This window comes from Hypanus sabinus, chromosome 13 (assembly GCF_030144855.1).
Source record: "Hypanus sabinus isolate sHypSab1 chromosome 13, sHypSab1.hap1, whole genome shotgun sequence".
NCBI lineage: Eukaryota > Metazoa > Chordata > Chondrichthyes > Myliobatiformes > Dasyatidae > Hypanus > Hypanus sabinus.
Genome location: NC_082718.1, coordinates 86,894,457 through 86,915,962, shown reverse-complemented (window position 1 = coordinate 86,915,962; position 21,506 = coordinate 86,894,457). Strand labels below are relative to the sequence as shown.

General features: G+C 39.3%; 1 protein-coding gene across 5 annotated transcripts in view; it reads left to right on the top strand.

Moving 5' to 3' along the window:
• emid1 (EMI domain containing 1) overlaps positions 1-21,506 on the top strand; it is a 466,983-nt gene that overhangs the window by 285,353 nt on the left and 160,124 nt on the right. For all 5 annotated transcript variants that reach the window (XR_009515419.1, XM_059988080.1, XM_059988082.1 and 2 more), the window contains 2 exons: positions 9,359-9,420; positions 19,924-20,068. Coding sequence is in view for 4 of the 5 variants with exons in the window: in XM_059988080.1 (XP_059844063.1) it covers positions 9,359-9,420; positions 19,924-20,068 (207 nt within the window). In the remaining variant the exon portion in view is untranslated. The remainder of the gene's footprint in view (positions 1-9,358; positions 9,421-19,923; positions 20,069-21,506) is intronic.

The window sequence follows — 21,506 nt, the reverse complement described above, 5'->3', positions numbered from 1 at the left end:
ATATGTAATAAAAACTGTAATTTACAGTAAGAATATAGATTTTTTAAAAGTTAAATTGAATAAATAATTGCAAAAAGAGAGAGAAAAAAGGTATTCATGATTTCAATATCTATTCAGAAATCAGATGGCAGAGGGGAAGAAGCTGTTCCTGAATCGTTGAGAGCGTGCCTTCAGGTTTCTGTACCTGATGGTAGCAATGAGAACTAGGCACAAACTGGGTAATGGGGGTCCTTAATGATGGATGCTGCTCCTTGAAGGTATCCTGGTTGCTGGGGAGGCTAGTGCCCATGATGGAACTGAATGAGTTCTCAACTTTCTGTAGCTTATTACAATCCTGTGCAGTAGCCCCACCCCCCCAAACCAGATGGTGATACAGTCAGTTAGAATGCTGTCCGTAGTACATCTGTAGAAATTTGCAAGTGTCTTTAGTGACCTACCGAATCTCCTCAAGCTCCTAATGAAGCATGACCACTGGCTTGCCTTCTTTGTAATTGCACTGATATGTTTGGGTCGGGATAGATCCTCAGAGATGTTGACACCCAGGAACTTGAAGCTGCTCACCCTTTCCACCTGAACCCTCGATGAGGACAGGTTTGTGTGCCCTTGTCTTACCCTTTCTGAAGTCCACAATCAAGTATTTGGTCTTACTATGTTGAGTGCAAGGTTGTTGCTGTGACACCACTCAACCAGCTGATCTGTCTCACTCCTGTATGTCCTTTTTGTCACCATCTGAAATTCTCTCAACAGTAAATGTGTCATGAGCAAATAGATGGCATTTGGACTGCGCCTAGCCACACAGTCTTGGGCATAGCGAGAGTAGCACAGTGGGCTAAGCACACATTCTTGAGGTGCACCAGTGTTGATTATCAAGGAGGTGAAGATATTGTTTCCTATCTGCACAGCAAGTGGTCTTCCGATGAGGAGGTCGAGAATCCAGTAGCAGGGGGAGGTACAGAGGCCCAGGATTTGGAGCTTTTAGATCAAAACTGTAGGAATTATTGTGTTGAATACTGATCTGCAGTCAATTAACAGAAGCCTGACATATGTATTAGTATTGTTCAAGTGATCCAAGGCTGCATGAAGAGCTAATGAGGTCGCATCTGCTGTAGACCTATTGTAGCAATAGGCAAATTGGAGTGGATCCACATCCTTGCTTAGGCAGGAGTTGATTCTAGCCATATGGAAACTCTCAAAGCACTTCATCACTTAGATGTGAGCGTTACTGGATGATAGTCATTAAGACAGTGTTAGTATGTTCAGAAATGGCCCAAGTGCTGAGAGAGAGAAAGAAAGAGAGAGAGAGAGAGAGAGAGAGAGAGAGAGACTGAAACAGTTTTTAATGCAAACAGAGTTAGAGGGAAAGGAAAACAATAAACATTAGGCTAAACCAAGCGGTTAATTATTCCCCTCAAGTGGAAAGCGAAGGCAACGCCGTGGCTGAAAGGAATAATTAAATATAAAATGAATACTATTAGTTTTCAGAGCCAGTTGACTTGACAGTCCAATTTCTCAGGCAAGCTGAATGTAAGCAGACAGTGAAGTGTTGCTGTGCTTTGCTCAAGTCTCGACAAGCGCTACGATGAAAAGAATGGAGTCAAATACCATCACAATGAAATAATAGTTAGCTGAAACCTGCATATTCACAAACACAATTGCTGTATCTGCTGCACTGCCGAATCCGTGGTTGTGATAGGCAGCCCTCCTGCTCGTTTTGGGCACTTCTAAAGCAGGTGGGAACTTCTGACTGTAGCACTGAGAGATTGAAAATGTCTTTGAATGTGTCCACCAGTTGGTGGGCACGGGTTCTCAGAGCCCTTCCAGATACACCATATGGGTCTGTTGTTTTGCGAGGGTTCACCCTCTTGAAGGACATTCTGATGTCAGCCTCTGAGACAGAGATCAGAGGGTCAGTAGATGCTGCAAGGATCCTTGTAGTTGTAGTTTTATTCTCCCTATCAAGACATGCTTGAAAAGCATTTTGCTCATCTGGGAGTGAAGCACCACTCCCATTCATGATGTTAGGTTTCACCTTGCAGGAAGTAATGGCTGCAAACCCTGCCAGACTTGAAACGCATCCGCCTCCGCCTCCAACCACAATCGTAGTTGGTCTTTTGCTCCTGAGATAGCCTGCCATAAGTCGTACCTGGCCTCCTTCTGTAGTCCTGGATCACCATATTTGAATGCCACAGATCTAGTCCTCAGCAGTCTGAGAATCTCCCGGTTCATCCACAGCTTTTTATTCAGATATGCACAACATGTTCTCATAGGCACACACTCGTCTGCACAGGTTTTGATGAAGTCAGTGACAACCGTGGCATATGAATTCGGACTCCAGTACTGTCCAGACCACCAACTCAAAGCAGTTGCGTAAGTGCTCCTCTGCCTCCCTTGTCCATACCTTCTTGATCCTCCCTAGTAGCCACATGGGCTTCATTCTCTGCCTATACTCAGTGACTTTCCACAGTGAGGGCATGGGATGACAAGGTAAGCCTTCTTGATAGTGATGTAACCATGATCCACTGTGTTGGCTCCTCTGATTCCAGAAGTGATATGCTGGTGATCATTACTCAGGAACTTTTTCAAGCTGGCCTGCTTAGAATCCCCCAGAATGATGGACAAGACACCAGGGTGTGTTGTTTCATCCCTGCTGATTGCAATGATCTGTTAGAGCCTGTTCGACACAGGCCTGAGGTGGAACATACACCGCTACCAAGGTGATGGCTAGAAACCCCCACGGCAGATAAAAATGGATGTTCCAGGTCGGGTGAGCAGGACTGGGACAGAGCCGCCACATTTGTGCACCACAACGAGTTAATTGTAGAGTATACTCCACCTCCTCTGCCCTTGAAAGACTCAGCAGTCCTATCTCAGTGGTAAATCGTGTACTACCAAGAGTGACATAAATATGTTGTCCGGCTAGGATAGCCCATTCCTGAGTCAACCTATCCTAGCTGGACAATATATTTATGTCACTCTTGACCTCCGTGGACTCAGGCCAGCTATAAAGAAAACACTTGCTGATAGTTTCAGTTCCCAAATTTCCAGTGACATCTCCAGTGAGAGTGAAAAGAAATTGGGAACAGCTGTGAATGCCGGTCGCTGAATATTCTGCTGACAATCGCTATGGAGACTGAAGAGTATGGATTGTCTGAGTAATTGATAATGAAGAGAAAAGCTTTTAACACCAAAAGGATATAAATGATCTTGTCTCTTGGCTGAAAAAGTGGCAAATGGAGTTTCATTTGTTAAGTGTGAGATAATGCATTTCAACAAGACTATTGGGAAGCTTGGAGGAACAGATGCGGTGGAATGTACGTCCGCAAGTCCTTAACAGTAACAGGGTTATAAAAGCTTACAAGCTGCTATTTGATGAGGCATAGAATATGAGCAGGGAAGATATGTTTAAAACCCATGTACCACATTGGTTAGGCCACAGTATGGGCCAACTGCTTTGCAGAAAAGATTGCATTAAAGATCATATAATGTGACTACTGTTGTGAAGGTGTTGCTAGGCCTGGAAACTAGTAGCTAAGGGAGAAGTTTGGATAAGCCAGTGGTATTTTTTCCAAAACTGGAGTAGCCAAGTGAAGGTTTAATTGAGATATGAGATTATGTAGAGCCTCGAAAAAATATTAGGATTAACCTATTTCTCTTAGAAGAGGTCAAAAGCCAGAGGCATAGATTCTGATGCATCAATCCTGATGAAGGGTCTCAGCCCAAAACGTCAGCTCTTCCATGGACGCTGCCTGGCCTGCTGAGTTCCTCCAACATTTTGTCTGTGTTGCTGAGATTTAAAATCATTGGTAGAAGGATTTTAGGGGAGATGAACATTTTCAGCCAACTAGACCTGAAATGGTTGTGGAGGTAGAAAGCTTTGTTACATTTAAGCAACTCTTGAATGCACTGCTGAGGAGATGTGATCTGCACAGATACAGACAGGAGAGTGGGATTAGTTAGCGTTGCTCTTTTTCAACCAGTACAGAAGTAACGGGAGAAAGGATTTTTTTTTAATGTGAGCTGTTGCAAGAAAGCAATGCAAGGATTTAGCTTTGATGCTTAAAACTCATTTAAGATTTATCAAGCAAGATATCAAGATATCCCTTTCTCGTTGCCACTTTGTGATGTCTTTTTTTGCTGGACAGAGCACCAAGGTCATATAAATGGTGAGTCTTCAACCTTTTGCAGGATTCCACTGGTTGGTACTTTTTTTTAACAAAACACTCACGGCACATCAATGTCTAACAGGATCTCACACACACAAACACACGCACACACACACACACACACACACACACACACACACACACACACACACACACACACACACACACAAACACACGCACACACACACACACACACACACACACACACACACACACACACACACACACACACACACACACACAAACACACGCGCGCACACACACACACACACACACACACACACACACACACACACACACACACACACACACACACACACACACACACACACACACACACACACAGTGCAAACACTCCACATTTCTATCTTTGCTTTCTTATCTGTGTAAAGCACTGCCGTCCTTACAGTAAAATATCCACTTTATCCGGGCACTGCTTTTACCTACTCCAGAAAGCCTGCAGATGCTGGAAATCCAAAGCAACACACACAAAAATTGCTGGAGGAACTCAGCAGGTCAGGCAGCACCTATGGAAAGGAGTAAACATTGACATTTCCGGCCGAGACCCTTCTTCAGGACTGAGAAGGAAGGGGGATGAAGCCAGAATAAAAAGGGGCTGGATAGCTAGAAGGTGTTGGGAGATAGTTAAAAGGGCTGAAGAGGAAGGAATATGATAGGAGAGGAGAGTGGACCACAGGAGAAGGGAAAGAAGGAGAGGACCCAGGGGGAAGTGATAGGCAGGTGAGAAAAGGTAAAAGGCCAGAGCGGGGAATAGAAGAAGACAGGTGGGGAAGGGGAAAAAAAATATTGGAAAGAGAAATCAATATTCAGGTTGGAGGCAACCCAGACGGAATGTAAGGGGTTTCTCCGCCACCATGAAGGCGGCCTTTTTTGTATGACCCTTTTTATCTGTTTTCCAGTCTTTGTGTGCTCTGCCTTCAAAATTCTGTCACTGACCTTTTGCCTTCCGATTCCAGCTATGCTTTCGACTCTATGCCAAGCTCCGCATCTGTCCACCAAGCAGGGTATAAAGGCCCGCCCGGAAGCTCCTGAGAATCAGTTCTATACCTCCCACAACTTATTCCATGTATCTACATTCATCCCTCCCCTTCATCGCTTCTGCACCCACACTTTCATGTGTCCTGTCTTGCTACTCCAGTCTTCAGTGGTGCGGGGTACCTGAGCGTTATACCTCCTTTGAGATCCTGCTCCTTCCTGATTACTCAGAATCATTGTGCAGGGCCTCAGCCCTCTGTCTATCAGTGCCATAAACAGTGCCGTGAACCACCATGTCAGACAGCAGTACTCTTCCCCTTACAGAGTTGTACAGTACTGAAATGAGACCTTTGTCCCACCACATCCCCAGAATCATCTGCAGCTGCTCCGAAGCTTGTGGCCCTCACGCCAGCATATGACCATCATATCCTGGAATTGCGCTGATGGCTGCAGGCTATTCCAGCCATAGAATCCACATTACTATTACTCCCTTGATCATTCCCCTTCCTTCGGTGTACACCTGTGCCACCTGGTCCCACCATCCTGGCATTGGTTGCATTTCCTAGGGGAACCCTCTCGCAGTCCCAGTGTTCGGTGCTTGAAGCTGGTTGCAGCCTGAGATTTCTCCTTCCGGGTTTAAAAAAAAATCCCTCTTCCTCTATTCCCCACTCAGGCCTCTTACCTCTTCTCACCTGCTTATCACCTCCCTCCTCCTTCCCTCTCTCCTATGTTCCACTCTCCTCTCCAATCAGCTTAACTTCTTCTCCAGCCCTTTATCTTTCCAACCCACCTGGCTTCATCTATTACCTTCTAGCTATCCCCCCTCCCCTCCCCCCTGCCTTTTTACTCTGGCATCTTCCCCCTTCCTCGATTTCCACCAATAGTAAGTCCATCTCTGCTCTGCTCTTGGGCTACCAGGCCCTGGGTTCCAATCTGAAGGGATTTTAAGCCTGGCCTGACACCATACTGGGCAGAGGTCTCTGGGTCCCAATCCCCCAATGTACTGCTAGGCTGCTGGAGCCCTGGCCTTTCACTGGTCCATGGTCTTCCAGTGACTTGGCCCCTTCTGCTACTGCCTTGGGCCTCACAGTCTTCTCTGTGGTCCTCGGTTTTGGGGCCCAAGACCACTGCCACCCTGCTTCTGGGAATGGAGATTAGCACAGAAACAAAAGGCGATTCAGAGCCAGGGACATGGTCCACCAGTGATTATATCTTGAGAAAAGCTATTAAAATTTCCATTCAAGATTATTTAGTATTTCTCGGCGGATTTCTGAACGAGATCTTATTGCAGTATGATGTTATTGTCATTTCAAATAATTGATTCTGCATTGAATGATCTGCAAGCTAAGCGCCCCATGGAGGAGCAGGAAACTGCTGTCAGCAACTTTTGGATTTTCATGTTTAACTGAGCAAATGCAATGCCAAAAGTTGCTGGAATGTTATAGCAACAGGGACGGCCGCTGACAGCTTCATTGTCATCCCGGCTGAAAATGTGAGGGTATTTATTTGGCTGCTCAGAGCTTGTGTGCATGGCGTGAGCAATGCCTGTCCGTTGATCGAGAGACCCTGTCCCCGGGATGTTCTGCACTGGGGCACTCCCATCCTCTTCCTCACCCACTCTGAAAAATAGAATCAAGCAGTGTCCTGTTGGGCTTTTCAATGTGCAGAGCTCCTTGTTTTACTTTCTGTCATCTGGCAGGGTACCAAGAACATCCCTCTTGGCTACTCTACACTAACAACCCATTATATGTGTTGTAATGTTAGAGATTATTAAAATATTCAATGGATCTGGCAGTCAACTGAAGACTTGCTTAATATTTTCATTGTTTTAAGTGTGGATATGGTAAAATGACTGACAGATTAAACTAAATAATTTAATTAGACCCAATAACAAAAGTTAAGTATATAAAGAGATACCATCTGCAATACTAGCAGCAGCCAATCCTTCAGAGCACCTTACTGATACTTCCAGTGCAGGGAGTTCATGAATCCATTGCTTTCCCCAATTCATTGAAACTCAGTATGAGGCCCGTTGTCTGCTGTCCCTTGCATCTCTCCTTTCAGATACAGATGTTTATTTCTGAGCTCTTCCTTCTCTCCTCTGCATGCTGAAAAATAAATACAGTCGGGCCTCCTTATCCGCAAGAGATTGGTTCTAGGACCCCTCGCAGATACCAAAATCCACAGATGCTCAAGTCCCTTATTCAACCTGCCTCAATGCAGTGGACCTTAGGACCCAGAGGAACCCGAGACCTTATTTAACCTGTCTCAGTGTGGTGGACCTTAGGACCCAGCGGAACCCCAGACCTTATTTAACCTGTCTCAGTGTGGTGGACCTTAGGACCCAGCGGATCCCCAGACCTTATTTAACCTGTCTCAGTGTGGTGGACCTTAGGACCCAGCGGAACCCCAGACCTTATTTAACCTGTCTCAGTGTGGTGGACCTTAGGACCCAGCGGAACCCCAGACCTTTTTGTCTAAGTGCGGTGGGCATTAGGACCCGGTGGTCGAGCTCTGAATCCGCAGTGTTTCTGTTCACGAAAATAATCACGATCAGGATTGAAAACAAAGTGGAAATAATAAAGTGATCAGAAAGAGTTGAAACGCCATCAGTTATTGGAAAAGCGTTAGGCTACGTCGGCCAACGATCAGAACAATTTTAAAGGATAAAGTGAGAAAGGCTCTGCCCCGATGAAAGCTACAATTATTACTAAGCAACACAGTGGTTTAGATATTGGGTTTTGAGGTTTTGGGTTTTTGATCCTCCACATCAACCCGGCATGGTGGAGAGTGCACTCAGAAGCAATCTGTCACTAGATCGAACTTGGAAATTTCCGTTCCCGAGTCCGGTGCTAAAACATACATTCTTATGTGTTTTATATGCATAGAAATGTGAAATATATACTATATACTAAGACAAACGTTTGACTAACTGATGCTAAATAATACCGATGTATCTGTTCCGACTTCTGATTTTTTTCTATCCCGATCCACGATAACCCACGCACATCCTCCTGTATACTTTAAATCATCTCTAGATTACTTATAATACCTAATGCGATGTAAATGCTATGTAAAATAGTTGTTATACTCTATTGTTTAGAGAATAATAACAAGAACAAAAAGTCTGCACGTGCTCGAACAACAAGAGCTGGAAGAGCACTTCCGGGTTTTCACAATTCGCAGTTGGTTGAATTTGCGCATGCGGAATTCGCGGATAAGGAGGGCCAACTGTATAACCTAATTTATAGGACTACACATATGCAAACTATTTCAGTGGCTGAAGTTCAGGGGAAAAAATAACTTGTCCATTGCTGCAGGTTAAGGCTTGCAATAACTGAAAAAACACCCCAGGACCCTGTTTGATATGGTTAGTTGATGCTGTGGTAGAGAGTTACTCTCACTACAATGTCTGGGGTTATGGAGGAGAAAGCCATTCAGGGCTTCTCTATTGGAAATCCATCTGAAAACATGTTTAGCTGGATAAAATGTACCAAGTTATTGTAATTTAAATATATGCATGAATACCATCAAGTGAGACTATGTTTCTTCAGACCAGGGTGTAAAGCACAGTAATACACATAACACACAATAACTTAGGAAAGTAATAATTAAATCTACAAGTGAATTATTTTGAAATAAACAAAGTAAAGTGCATAAATTAAATATTGTAAGGTACAGAACAGATTAACCAGTGACACTTTGAATGTGATGCAGCGGGGAGTTCAGAAGCCTAATGGTCTGAGGGAAGAAGTTGTTTCCCATCCTGACTGTTCTTGTCTTTCTGCATCGGAGTCTCCTGCCTGATGGCAGAAAGTCAAAGAGGATGTTGGATGGATGGGTAGGATCCTTAATAGTACTAAGATAGTACTATATCTGAATTAAACAGAATTCTCCATCGGCTCAATTGGTATGTATGTGGAATTGAACTTTTACAGATGAGGCATCAAATGGGTTGGGGCCTGCCTGTGTTGGGTTAGTAAAAAGTTGTAATGTGCGTGCTTTGTTTTCCCAAGAAACACAACTGTGATTTTATTTTGACATGGATTTTGAAATGAAGTTTAACAAGAGGGAAAAGATAAGATGTTTAATATTATGCAACAACTCGTAACATACATCTTAGCATAACTCTTTTTGTTTAATCGTTCAATATTTTTAAAAAACTTGAAATTCTAACTAAAATTGCTACTCTTTTACAGATTGTTTGAACTGCAGTAAAATTTCCCAGCTGACAAGTCGTTTGAGTACACTGGAAGCAAAGGTACATTGAGTTGAATTGTAAATGCTTAATTTTACTCAAAATGGATAGCACAGAAAATGCCATTCATTCCATCCTCATCAATCTAGCCTTTCAGCATATTCCCCTATTCCCTTTTCTCCCCTTTAAACATCTAGCATCTAAGCTTATTTACATCAATTGTGGCAGTGCCTTCTTTTACATCAGATGCTTCTGCTACTGGTAGAGCCTGTTTGCATGTTGTTTTTGCGTGTAGGAGAAGGGGGGGGGGTTGATGTTTGATAATTGTTTCTTTAAACATCTTGGTCCTATGGTTCTTTGTTTCATGACTGTCTGTGAGGGAAGACGAATTTTAGGGCTGTATACTGCATATGTACTTTGATAATAAATGCACTTTGCTTTTCTTTTTCAATCTTTTTATTAAATTTCATATATATATAAGAAAAAACATAGCATGATAATGAATAGATTATAAATTCAATAGACTTGAAATTACATTAGTAATAGGATAATAATATCCTATTAAACATCAACAAACAAAAGGTACATTAATCAATCAAGTCTATATAAATATATATGAAAAAAAACAAAAATAATCATCAAAAGAGAAAAAAAAATTGAAAATATATAGAAGAAAATATATATTGAAAAAAATACTAAACTAAACTAACATGGGCAATAATAACAGTTTGTAAGTATGTGATAGTGTCAAAAAAACTCCGGAACTCCATACCTGAACAAGAATAAGCAGAGAAAGGATCTGAAAAAGGCCAAATTAATTCATATGAAAATGTCGAATGAACGGTCCCCAGGTTTCTTCAAATTTAATTGATGAGTCAAAAATAGTGCTTCTAATTTTTTCCAAACTCAGATAAGAAATAGTTTGAGAAAACCACTGAGATGTGGTAGAAGGATTTACTTCTTTCCAGTTTTGTAATATAGACCTTCTGGCAATTAATGTTCCAAAAGCAATCATTCGTCTGATTGAAGGGGAAAACTGATTACCATCTTCATTTGGCATACCGAAAATTGCAGTAATAAAATAAGGTTGTAAATCGATATTCCATACTGAGGAAATAACATCAAAAATGTCCTTCCAATGGTTACGTAAAGTGGGACATGACCAAAACATGTGGGTCAATGAAGCCACTTCTAAGTGACATCTGTCACATTGAGGATTGATATGAGAGTAGAATCGAGCAAGCTTATCTTTAGACATATAAGCTCTATGTACAATTTTAAATTGTATTAAAGCATGTTTAGCACATATAGAAGAGGAATTAACCATTTGCAAAATTTTTTCCCATTTATCTGTTGATATATTATATCGAAGTTCTTTTTCCCATTCTTGTTTAATTCTATCTGATATTTCTGGTTGTATCTTCATAATCATGTTATAAATAAAAGCTACTAATCCCTTCTGGCAGGGATTAAAGGTGAAAATCAAATCTGAAAAATCCAATGGAGTTGAATTGGGAAAAGATGGAAGAATTTTGTGTAAGAAATTTCTAATTTGTAAGTATCTAAAAAAATTAGATTTAGGTAATTTAAATTTGTTAGAAAGTTGATTAAAAGACATCAAAGTACCTTCAAAAAAAAGATCACGAAAACATTTTATACCTTTCCTTTTCCATATGCTAAAAGCTTGATCTGTCAATGAAGGTTTGAAAAAAAAATTAAATAAAACAGGGCTGTCAAGAACAAAGTTTTTCAGATTAAAAAATTTACGAAATTGAAACCAAATTCGTAGTGTATGTTTGACAACAGGATTAGATATCTGTTTATTAAATTTAACTAAATCAACAGGAAGAAAAGAACCAAGAACGGAGAATATAGAATATCCCTTTACCTCACTACATTCCAAATTTACCCACTGTGGACACAACGGTGAGTCCAAATCTAGTTTCCAATACGTTAGGTTACGAATATTATTCACCCAATAATAAAATCTAAAGTTAGGTAAAGCTAGACCACCATCTTTTTTAGATTTTTGTAATTGCCTTTTGCTTAACCTGGGGTTTTTATTTTGCCACACAAATGAGGAAATTTTTGAATCAATGTTGTCAAAAAAAGATTTAGGAATAAAAATTGGTAAGGCTTGAAATAAATATAAAAATTTCGGTAAAATCATCATTTTAATAGCATTAATCCGACCAACTAATGATAAAAATAAGGGAGACCATCTTGTAGTAAGTTGTTGAATTTGATGAAGCATAGGTAAAAAATTCAGTTCAAATAAATCTTTATATTTCTTGGTGATTTTTATACCTAAATAAATAAAGTTATCAGTAACAACTTTAAATGGCATCCTGTCATTCAATAAGGTTTGCGCGTTTAAGGGGAATAATTCACTCTTATCTAAGTTTAATTTATAACCAGAAAAACTACCAAATTGAGCCAACAAGGATAAAATAGCGGGAATAGACCTATTAGGATCAGAAATATATAACAGCAAGTCATCAGCATAAAGTGATAATTTGTATAACTTCTCATTACGGATGATACCAAAAATATTAGGAGATTCACGAATAGCAATGGCTAAAGGTTCTAATGCAATATTAAATAATAAAGGACTTAAAGGACAACCTTGTCTCGTACCACGAGATAATTGAAAAAAAGAGGATCTATAATTATTTGTAAGAACAGAAGCAACAGGTTTATAATATATTAATTTAATCCATGATATAAAATTAGGACTAAAATTAAGGTTTCTCAATGCATTAAATAAGTATGTCCATTCAACTCTATCAAAAGCTTTTTCAGCATCTAATGAGATAACACATTCTGGGGTTGTAGGTGATGAAGTATAAATTATGTTAATTAATTTTCTAATATTAAAAAAGGAATACCGATTCCTAATAAAACCAGTTTGATCTTCTGAAATAATCTGTGATAGTACCTTTTCTAATCTATTAGCTAAAATTTTTGTAAGAATCTTAGAGTCTACATTTAATAATGATATAGGGCGATAAGATGCACATAAAGTAGGATCTTTATCTTTTTTAAGAATTAGAGAAATAGTAGCTTCATAAAAAGATTGAGGTAATCTCTTCTTAACAAACGCATCATTAAAGATTTCACATAGCCAAGGAGAAAGCAATAAAGAAAAAGTTTTAAAAAATTCTACAATAAAACCATCAGGACCAGGAGCTTTCCCTGAATTCATTGATGAGATAGCCTCTCTTATTTCGGCCATAGAGATAGGAGCATCAAGCAAGCTACAATCTTCATCTATCAGTTTAGGAATATTCAAGTTGTTAAAAAAGTTATCCATCATGGACAGGTCACCATCAAATTCTGATTGATATAAAGATTTATAAAAATCTTGAAAAGTGTTATTGATTTCTTTATGATCAGTAGTTAAATTACCGTCTTGTTTACGAATTTTAATAATTTGTCGCTTAGTCGAAATAGCTTTTAATTGATTAGCTAACAATTTACCAGTTCGATCACTATGAATATAAAATTGAGCCCTGGTCTTAATTAATTGATTCTCAATTGAAGAAGATAATAATAAACTATGTTCCATTTGAAGCTCAACTCTCTTCTTATAAAGTTCTTTGGTAGGAGTAACAGAGTAAATCTTATCAATTTCTTTAATTTTATCCACCAATAAAGCTATATCTAAATATCTTTGTTTTCTTTTACCAACGGAATATGAGATAATTTGTCCACGGATAAAAGCCTTGAAAGAGTCCCAAAGTATTCCTCTGTCAATCTCTTCGGTATAGTTTGTTGAAAAAAATAAGTCAATTTGTTGTTTTATGAAGGTAATAAATTCTGGATCTTGAAGAAAAGTAGCGTTAAGTCTCCAAGATCTAGTATTAATAGAAGAGTCCGAGATCTTGATAGATAACTTCAAAGGTGCATGATCCGAAATAGCAATAGAGTCATATTTACAATCAGTAACATCTGTTAATAAACGATGATCAATAAGGAAATAATCAACTCTAGAATAACTATGATATACATGTGAAAAAAATGAAAATTCTTTATCTTTAGGGTTCAGAAACCGCCATATTTCAGTAATTCCCGAATCAACCATAAAAGAATTAATAAGTAAAGCTGATCTATTCGGAAGAGTTCGAATAGGTTTAGATCTATCCATCGAAGGATTCAAACAACAATTAAAGTCTCCACCCATTATCAACATATATTCATTCAAATTAGGAAGGGAAGTAAATAAACGTTTAAAAAATTCAGGGCAGTCAAAGTTTGGAGCATAAATATTAACTAGAACGACTTTTCGATTAAAAAGTGAACCAGTTATCAACAAAAATCTGCCCTGTGGATCAGAAATAACTTCATGATGTGTAAACGAAATTGAGGGGTCTATAAAAATAGACACACCCCTAATTTTAGCGGTACAGTTTGAGTGAAATTGTTGACCCTTCCAGAACCTAAAAAAATGTTGATTATCCTCCCTCCTAATATGGGTCTCCTGTGCAAAAATAATATTAGCGTTCAATCTATGGAATACTTTAAATATTTTTTTACGTTTAATCGGATGATTTAAACCATTAGTATTCCACGAGATAAAGTTAATAGATTTATCCATCATACCAATATTAATTGTGTGTATCATAAAAGGTTAAAAAGACACATAACCCACAATTTAGGAAGAAGGAAAATTGATTCAGGAGCAACCGGAGATCATGACACCTCAACAATATTAATAATTTAAAGTCGGCCCATAAACTAAAAGCAAAAAAATAAAAAGCAAAAGCGTGAAAAAAGATCCCTACCCCCTCCCCCCATGCTTTGAAAGAAAGCCAAGCGGCAGGCGCATAAACTAATACTAATATTACCCCCATTTCAAGATGGCAGCTCCATAAGAAGATTTAAAAAAAACTATATAACACCCAGATTAAGATATAGGGTTGCAAAATATATATATATATCAGTCAGATTAAGAAAAACTAAAATAGTAAAACAAAAAATCATTAATAAAAAAACTGAACATTAAAATTTAAAAGTGTAATATACCTTTAAAAAAAATTCCATATTCAAATACAAGAAAGATGACGTTTCAAAAGCAAAGACTTATGGGAAGAAGAAACGACATTTTGAAAAAGCCATATTACAAAATATAAATATAAGTTCAGCAATCTAATAAGAAAATATAGTAAAAAAGAGTTATCAAAATAGAATTTAAAAAAAAGATTTAATAGACACTACAGCATATATAAAAAAAGACTAAAAAAAAATTCAAAACATTTGTTCCATTTCTAAATACAGGCAAACAAATAAACGCTTACAAAAAGTAAAGACTTATGGGAAGAAGAAACGACATTTTTAAAAAAAAATTCATTATTACAAAATACAAACGTGTATAAAAAAGGATATTATAAAAATTAAAACAGCATCTATAAGCAATGATAATAGTAGTAGAAAAAAAACCAGATCCGTAGATCAGGATAAAAAGTTATAACCCAGCTTCATGGGTTAAAACTTAAAATGAGATGGCATCCTCTCTCCAAAAAATCTTCAATGTAACTCATAGTTCAAATTGCACTAGAAGATCGATATTCTTCAACAAATTTCTTCGCTTCTTCCGGAGTGTTGAAAAATCGTTGACTGTTGTCGTTCAGCACAATTCTAAGCTTCACTGGATACATTAAAGCTTGTTTAAGTCCAATCGAGTGAATCTCTGCCATCACTGGTTTAAAAGTGATTCTGGCTCTCATTACATCGTATGAGTAATCCTCAACAATTCGAAATGAATTGGTATTGTAAGAGATCATACCTTTTTTATGAGCTAATCGAATTAGAAGCTCTTTCTCACGAGGATAATGAAGGTGAACAATCACCGCTCGTGGTTTATCAGTCGTAGACGAAAACCTCACAACTCTATGAGCGCGATCGATAACAGGTTTAGTTTGCAAACCTTCATCACCGAAAATTTCCCACAGTAATTTAGAGAAAAATTCAGTTAAATCACCAGACTCAACTTTTTCGGGAAATCCGATGATGCGCAAATTCTGTCTGCGAGATCGGTTTTCAAGATCAGTAATTTTAAACTTATACTGATCCATAGTTTTAGCAGTCGACTCTATCTTCTTCTCCAACGCTTCAATTGTACGTGCTTTTTCACAAATTGATTGTTCAAGAGTCGTAATCTTATTTTCATGCCGCTGAATATCTGATGCCTGCGATTGAAACTTAATTTCAAGCGATCTAACAACTCCTTCAAGATCAGATATTTTCGTGGTAAGCCTTTTTTCCAAACTTGACAGTTTACTATCCAATTTACCTTCTAGTCTGCCTTCCAAACCCGCAAGTTTAGAATCCAGAAGGTTAGCAACTGTGTCAATAGATAAAGGATCCTTAGACGATTTCTTACTTGTAGCCATTTTAAGTTTGACAAGATTAGATCAAATATTATTTTAGGAAAAAAGAGTTAATCAGAAGTAGCAACTCATATGATTAAGTTCGGAAAGATTTGATTAAAGGGTGATTATAGTTGAAAAAATAAAGAGCGCCTAAAAGGCAGATGCTTACGTCGCCATCTTGAAACTCCACCTCATAATAAATGCACTTTGAATCATTGAATCCCTTTAAGTGGAAAAAAACTCTCACTTTTCTTACTTAGTTTTGGTATCTATCAAGTCTTTGTAGTCCTAAAAGCGGAATCTCCCTGTTGCCACCCATTTCAGTTCCGCTTTCCATTTCCAACATGTCAGTCCATGGCCTCCTCTACTGTTGTGATGGAGGAGCATTCAGGCTGGAGGAGTAACGCCTTGTATTCTGTCTGAGTAGTCTCCAACCTGTGCAAGAACATCAATTCCTTGCAGTTGCTGTAATTGCCACCATTCCCTGTTCCTCTTTCCCTCTCTCACCATATCTCCTTACCTGCCCATCACCTCCCTCTGGTGCTCCTCCCCCTTCCCTTTTTCCCATGGTTTTCTATCCTCTTCTATCAGATTCCCCCCTTAACTCTTTCACCAAACAACATCGTAGCTCGTTACATCACACCTCCCCCTTTTCCGGTTTCACCAATCACCTGCCACCTTGTACTTCTTACTCCCCTCCTCCACCTTCTTACTCTGACTTCTCCCCTTCCTTTCCTGTTCTGAAGAAGGGTCTCGGCCCAAAACGTCAACTGTTTACTCTTTTCCATAGATGCTGCCTGGCCTGCTGTGTCCTCCAGCATTTTATGTGTGTTGCTATGTCTTTGTAGTCCCAGGCTTTGATGATGGAACTATTTTTTATTGGTCTCTGTTGTCCAGTCTGGTCATTATTTTAAAGATCTCCATTACATCCTGCCTAGGACAGCTACTTTTCCATGGATGTTATCTTGACCTTTTCAGTCCTTCTTTGACAGCTGTAACATCTGAGTTCTGGTCCCACCTTTGTTCTTAACTCTCTTGATCTGTGCTTCATTGTAGAATGGAATCCAAAATTGTCCTTATGTCCAAAATTAGTACAGTCTGCCTTTACTACTTTTAATATCTATATACTTGGTGCTTTTTTTGCTTTCCTGACCCATGATAATATTTATAATAATTATATTTTGATCTGATCAAAGTCAAATTCTACAGAAGAAGACAAATACCTGAAATATGTGATGCAAATTATGAGTGATATTCATTGACACATCGTTGGGAACTTCCTAAAAGAATCTTTGAAGTATTTTGACATTATGAAATGGTAACATCCTTGTGGAAATCTACTCAAAGGGAAGGCGATTAAACAATTTGGATGCCACGGTACCAGAGATCCAGGTTCAATTCCCACTGCTGCCCATAAGAAGTTTGTAAGTTCTCCCTATGACCGTGTGGGTTTAGGTAATTTTTCACATTAATTACTTCATCTTTATTTAACTGCAAAGAATCCAGGCAAAATCTACCCTACTCGTTGCTGCAAGCAAGAGATGAAAGATACAATTAATAACCAAAGGGCCCTCAAGGAAGCTCACAACTTTTGCATTTTATCTTCATTTGAAAACCTAATGCTAACGTTCAAACAATTAGCACGAGATTTTCTTTCATTTTCACAACTTCCCTTTCTCCGTTTAGTACACTGGTCTGCCATTTTCTTACCCAACATCCCCTCCCACCTCTGTGCACTTGATAGGAAAAGTGAACATCCCAATGAAAGGCTTACATAGCCCAAGTGGACAGAACTCAACAATCTCCCATCCCTTTCATGTATATATGTAAATTAAATGTCCATTTGGTGTAGAATTACTAATTCTAATTGTAAGCTGTGATTGGTGATGTAATTATGTCCCTCACTTTGTTATTGATTAATTCTTGCATGTGATAATATAATTTGGTTCGGTTTAGACTAGAACCTCATTGCTTTGTAGATTCAACAGGATGAGATCAACATAATCTTGATAATTGTTTTACAGATTCTCCCTAATATTTTAAACATCAAGTTATCAAACAATTTGTGGCTGAGCAAATGATTCAATTTGCTTTTCTCCTCCGTACGTTGGGTGCCACCGTAGTGTAGCAGTTAGCGTGATGCTATTATAGGTCGAGGGCATCAGAGTTCGGAGTTCAATTCCAGCGTCCTCTGTAAGGAGTTTGTATGTCCTCCCCATGGAATGAGTGGGTCTTCCCCAGGTCTTCGTGTTTCCTCCCACAGTCCATACTGGGTAGGTAAATAGGGCTTCACGTCAGATCACCATGCTTGGTTGGTGGAGTGAAAGAGTCAGATTTTATTCTGAGTAAGTGTGGCAGCTGATCAGTGCATGGAGCCAGGTGGGAAATAAGGAAGGGCATTTCATATTCCACCATCGGCCACCAATAACACACAGACAGCATCACTCTTGAGGCATGATTGCTTAGACTAAATACTGCTATAGGAGCAGAATTAGGCCATTCAGCCCATCGAGTCTGCTCTGCCATTTCATCATGGCTGATCCACTTCCCTCTCAGCCCCAATTTCCTGCCTTCTCCCCGCATCACTTCATGCCCTGACTAATCAAGAATCTAGCAATCTCTGCCTTAAGTATGTCCAATAACTTGGTCTCCACAGCTGCCTGTGGCAACAAATTGCACAGATTCACCATTCTCTGGCAAAGGAAATTCCTCCTCATCTCCGTTCCGAAAGGACTCCCCTCCATTCTAATGCTGTGCCCTCTGGCCTTAGACTCCCCTACCATAGGAAATACCCTCTCAACATGCACTCTATCAAGGCCTTTCAACATTTGATGAGATTCTGTGAGATTCCCCCACCTCATTCTTCTGAATTCCAATGAGTTCAGGCCCAGAGCAATGAAACACACCTCATATGATAAGCCTTTCAATCCCAGAATCATTTTTGTGGACCTCCTTTGAATCCTCTCCAACGTAAGCATATCCTTTCTTCAATAAGGGGGACAAAACTGCACGCATGAACACTACCTCACTACATTTTTATTTCTGTTGTTTTGTACTACATATTTTAACTTAACTGTTTAATAGACATACATATACTTAATGTTACAAAGTTTTTTCTCTACATTTATTTATCATCTGTTTCATTGTATTGCTGCCATAAAGTAAACAAACTTCACAAGATATGCCGGTGATATTAAATCTGATTCTGACACTACGCCAAGTAGGCCTCACTCTTGCCGTATTGAGCCTTAACATTACATCCTTGCTTATATATGCTAATTCTCTCAAAATGAATGCTAACATCACATCTGCCTTCCTCATCACCGACTCAACCTGCAAATTAACCTTTAGGAAATCCTGTATGAGGATTCCCAACTCTCTTAAAGCAACTAAGTCAAGAAGCCCCATTCAACAATGCAATAAATACACTTTACACGAGGCATTTAGACAAAAGGTGCAACTGCTCTGAATAATTTATGAAGCAGTGTCCATAAATTTTGTTGAACAAGATTTAAACTTAATGAAAACAGATGAATTTTAAGAAACATGCAGAAAGATAAGATCTGAATGAAAACTCAGTTGGAGGTTAGCACCAGCACCAACATGTTGGTTCACCCTGGGTTAATCATTCATTCTCCTATCATCAAGATCAGCCTTAGCTGCCAGATCAGAGGATTTATGTTGTAATCATGACTAAATTACAAGCCTGGGATTTGGTCTGATCTTGGTTCCATTTCCATTGTAAGCTTCACATTTTAAACGCATTTTACAGTAAGATGCAGTCCTCTGCAAAAGTCTTAGGCAGGCTAATTTTTAAAATATGGCTTCTGATCTCAACAGCATCGAGGCTGTCTGGGATTACCCGGAGAGCCAGAAGCAAGTCAGACAGCCAAAGTCTGCAGGAGAACTGCAGCAAGATCTCCAAGATGTGTGGAACAACTTACCAGCTGATTTTCTGATGCAATTGAAGGCAAAGGGTGGTCACACCAAATATTGTCTTGATTTAGTTGTTTACTGCTCTTTATAGTAACTTTTTGATACTTAGAAACTTTGCTTTTGAAAGCATCTTCACCTTACAGATTTTTTATTACATGTGCCTAAGATTTTTTGCACAGCTGCGTACATGTAATCAGCCTTCCTTGGGCTTCCAAATAACAGCTAAAAATGTTCATTTAACTTTTTCCTCGCATTCCAGGTTGCCTTACTAGCAGCTGCAGAGCCAGTGAGCCCTCAGTTCACAAGCCACGGGCACCTCACAGTTAAAGGAGCCCCTGAAGATGCTTTTAAGCTGCGAGGAGCTCCAGCAGCTCGAGGGGTACTTGGAACTAGGGGGCCAAAAGGTCAGTAATAACAAACCATGTCATGTTTTCTTTCGAAAAAAAGAGATGAAATCTATTCTGTGTTCAGGTGAGCTGATTACAGGATGTGGGTGCCACAGTAGCGTAGTGATTAGAACGATACTATTACCATGTAAGCAGTCTGTACGATCCTCCCCGTGGAATTCATGGGTTTTCTTCACATGCTCCGGTTTCCTCCCAGAAGGGCGTGTTCCATGCTGTATCTCAATAAATAATTAAATAATCCATTGCACAAAATTAGTATCATCGTAGTTGGCACATCTCTGATTGCATGGGAGAAGCTTGTCTATGAGAATAGCATATGGTTCGTGAAGGAACACGCACAAAATGCTGGAGGAACTCAGCTGGTCAGGCAGCATCTGTGGAGGAGAATAAACAGTCGGTGTTTCAGGCTGAGGCCCTTCATTCGGGAGGGAGGTCTTGGCCTGAAGCATAGACTGTTTATTCCTCTGCAAGGATGCTAACTAACCTGGTAAGTTCCTCCAGTACATTGTATGTATCCTTCAAGATTTACAGCATCTGCAGAATCTCTAGTGCATATGGTTCTTTATTGGGTTTTTTTTGCTTTTAACTATAGATTACATAGTATTAAAATGTTGGAGCTGCAACTGTTGACCTGTTTATTTTAAACCATTCCATTTTTGGACATTCTATTCCATCTCGCACTGCCCCTCAGCTCAGACAGTTCCATGGAAGTCTTTTAAATGCGGAGGAACTCCGGCAGGTCGAGGGGTGCCTGGTGCGTTTTCACAGAAGGGCCAAGTTCAGAATAAGTCTCTATGGAATGGAGCTATTAGAAGAAATGTTTACCAAAGACAACATGGTGTGTTTATTAGGAAAGAAGGGTTTTCGTAACACCAGAAAAGATTGAAATAGTATTTGAGAGAAGACATTCAATTGATTTTACATGTGATGAAGTATGTGAATTAATATATACTGTACACCTCTCTGCTTCTACAGTGCGTTTAGCATAACTGATCAAAGGTAAAGTGTTACTTAAGCACACAGTGCAGGCAGGTAACCTCAAAATAAATGGATAAGTATCTGAAATCAGCAAAGCACAGTGGGCTACCGATCAAGCACTGATAAATGGGATTTGTATCGATTGATGTGTGCTGGTTATTTTGGATCAGATTGTGCATCGTTATGATTTTATGGAACGTTCAGCAGGAACATTTTGGTAAGGTATAGAGTAAAACAAGTTCCAAAGTAGTTTAAAGATTCAAAGTACATTTATTATCACAGCATGTCAGCATCATTCAAACCCTGAGATTCATCTTCTCTACAGACAGCCATGAAATAGAGAAAACCAAAGACAACCTGTTCAAAGAAAAAGATCAACTCCCCCCATGCAAAAAAAAATCACACAAGTTACTAGAAGGAGGGCAGAAGAGGAGGACTTGTAACTCTCTTTAATCAG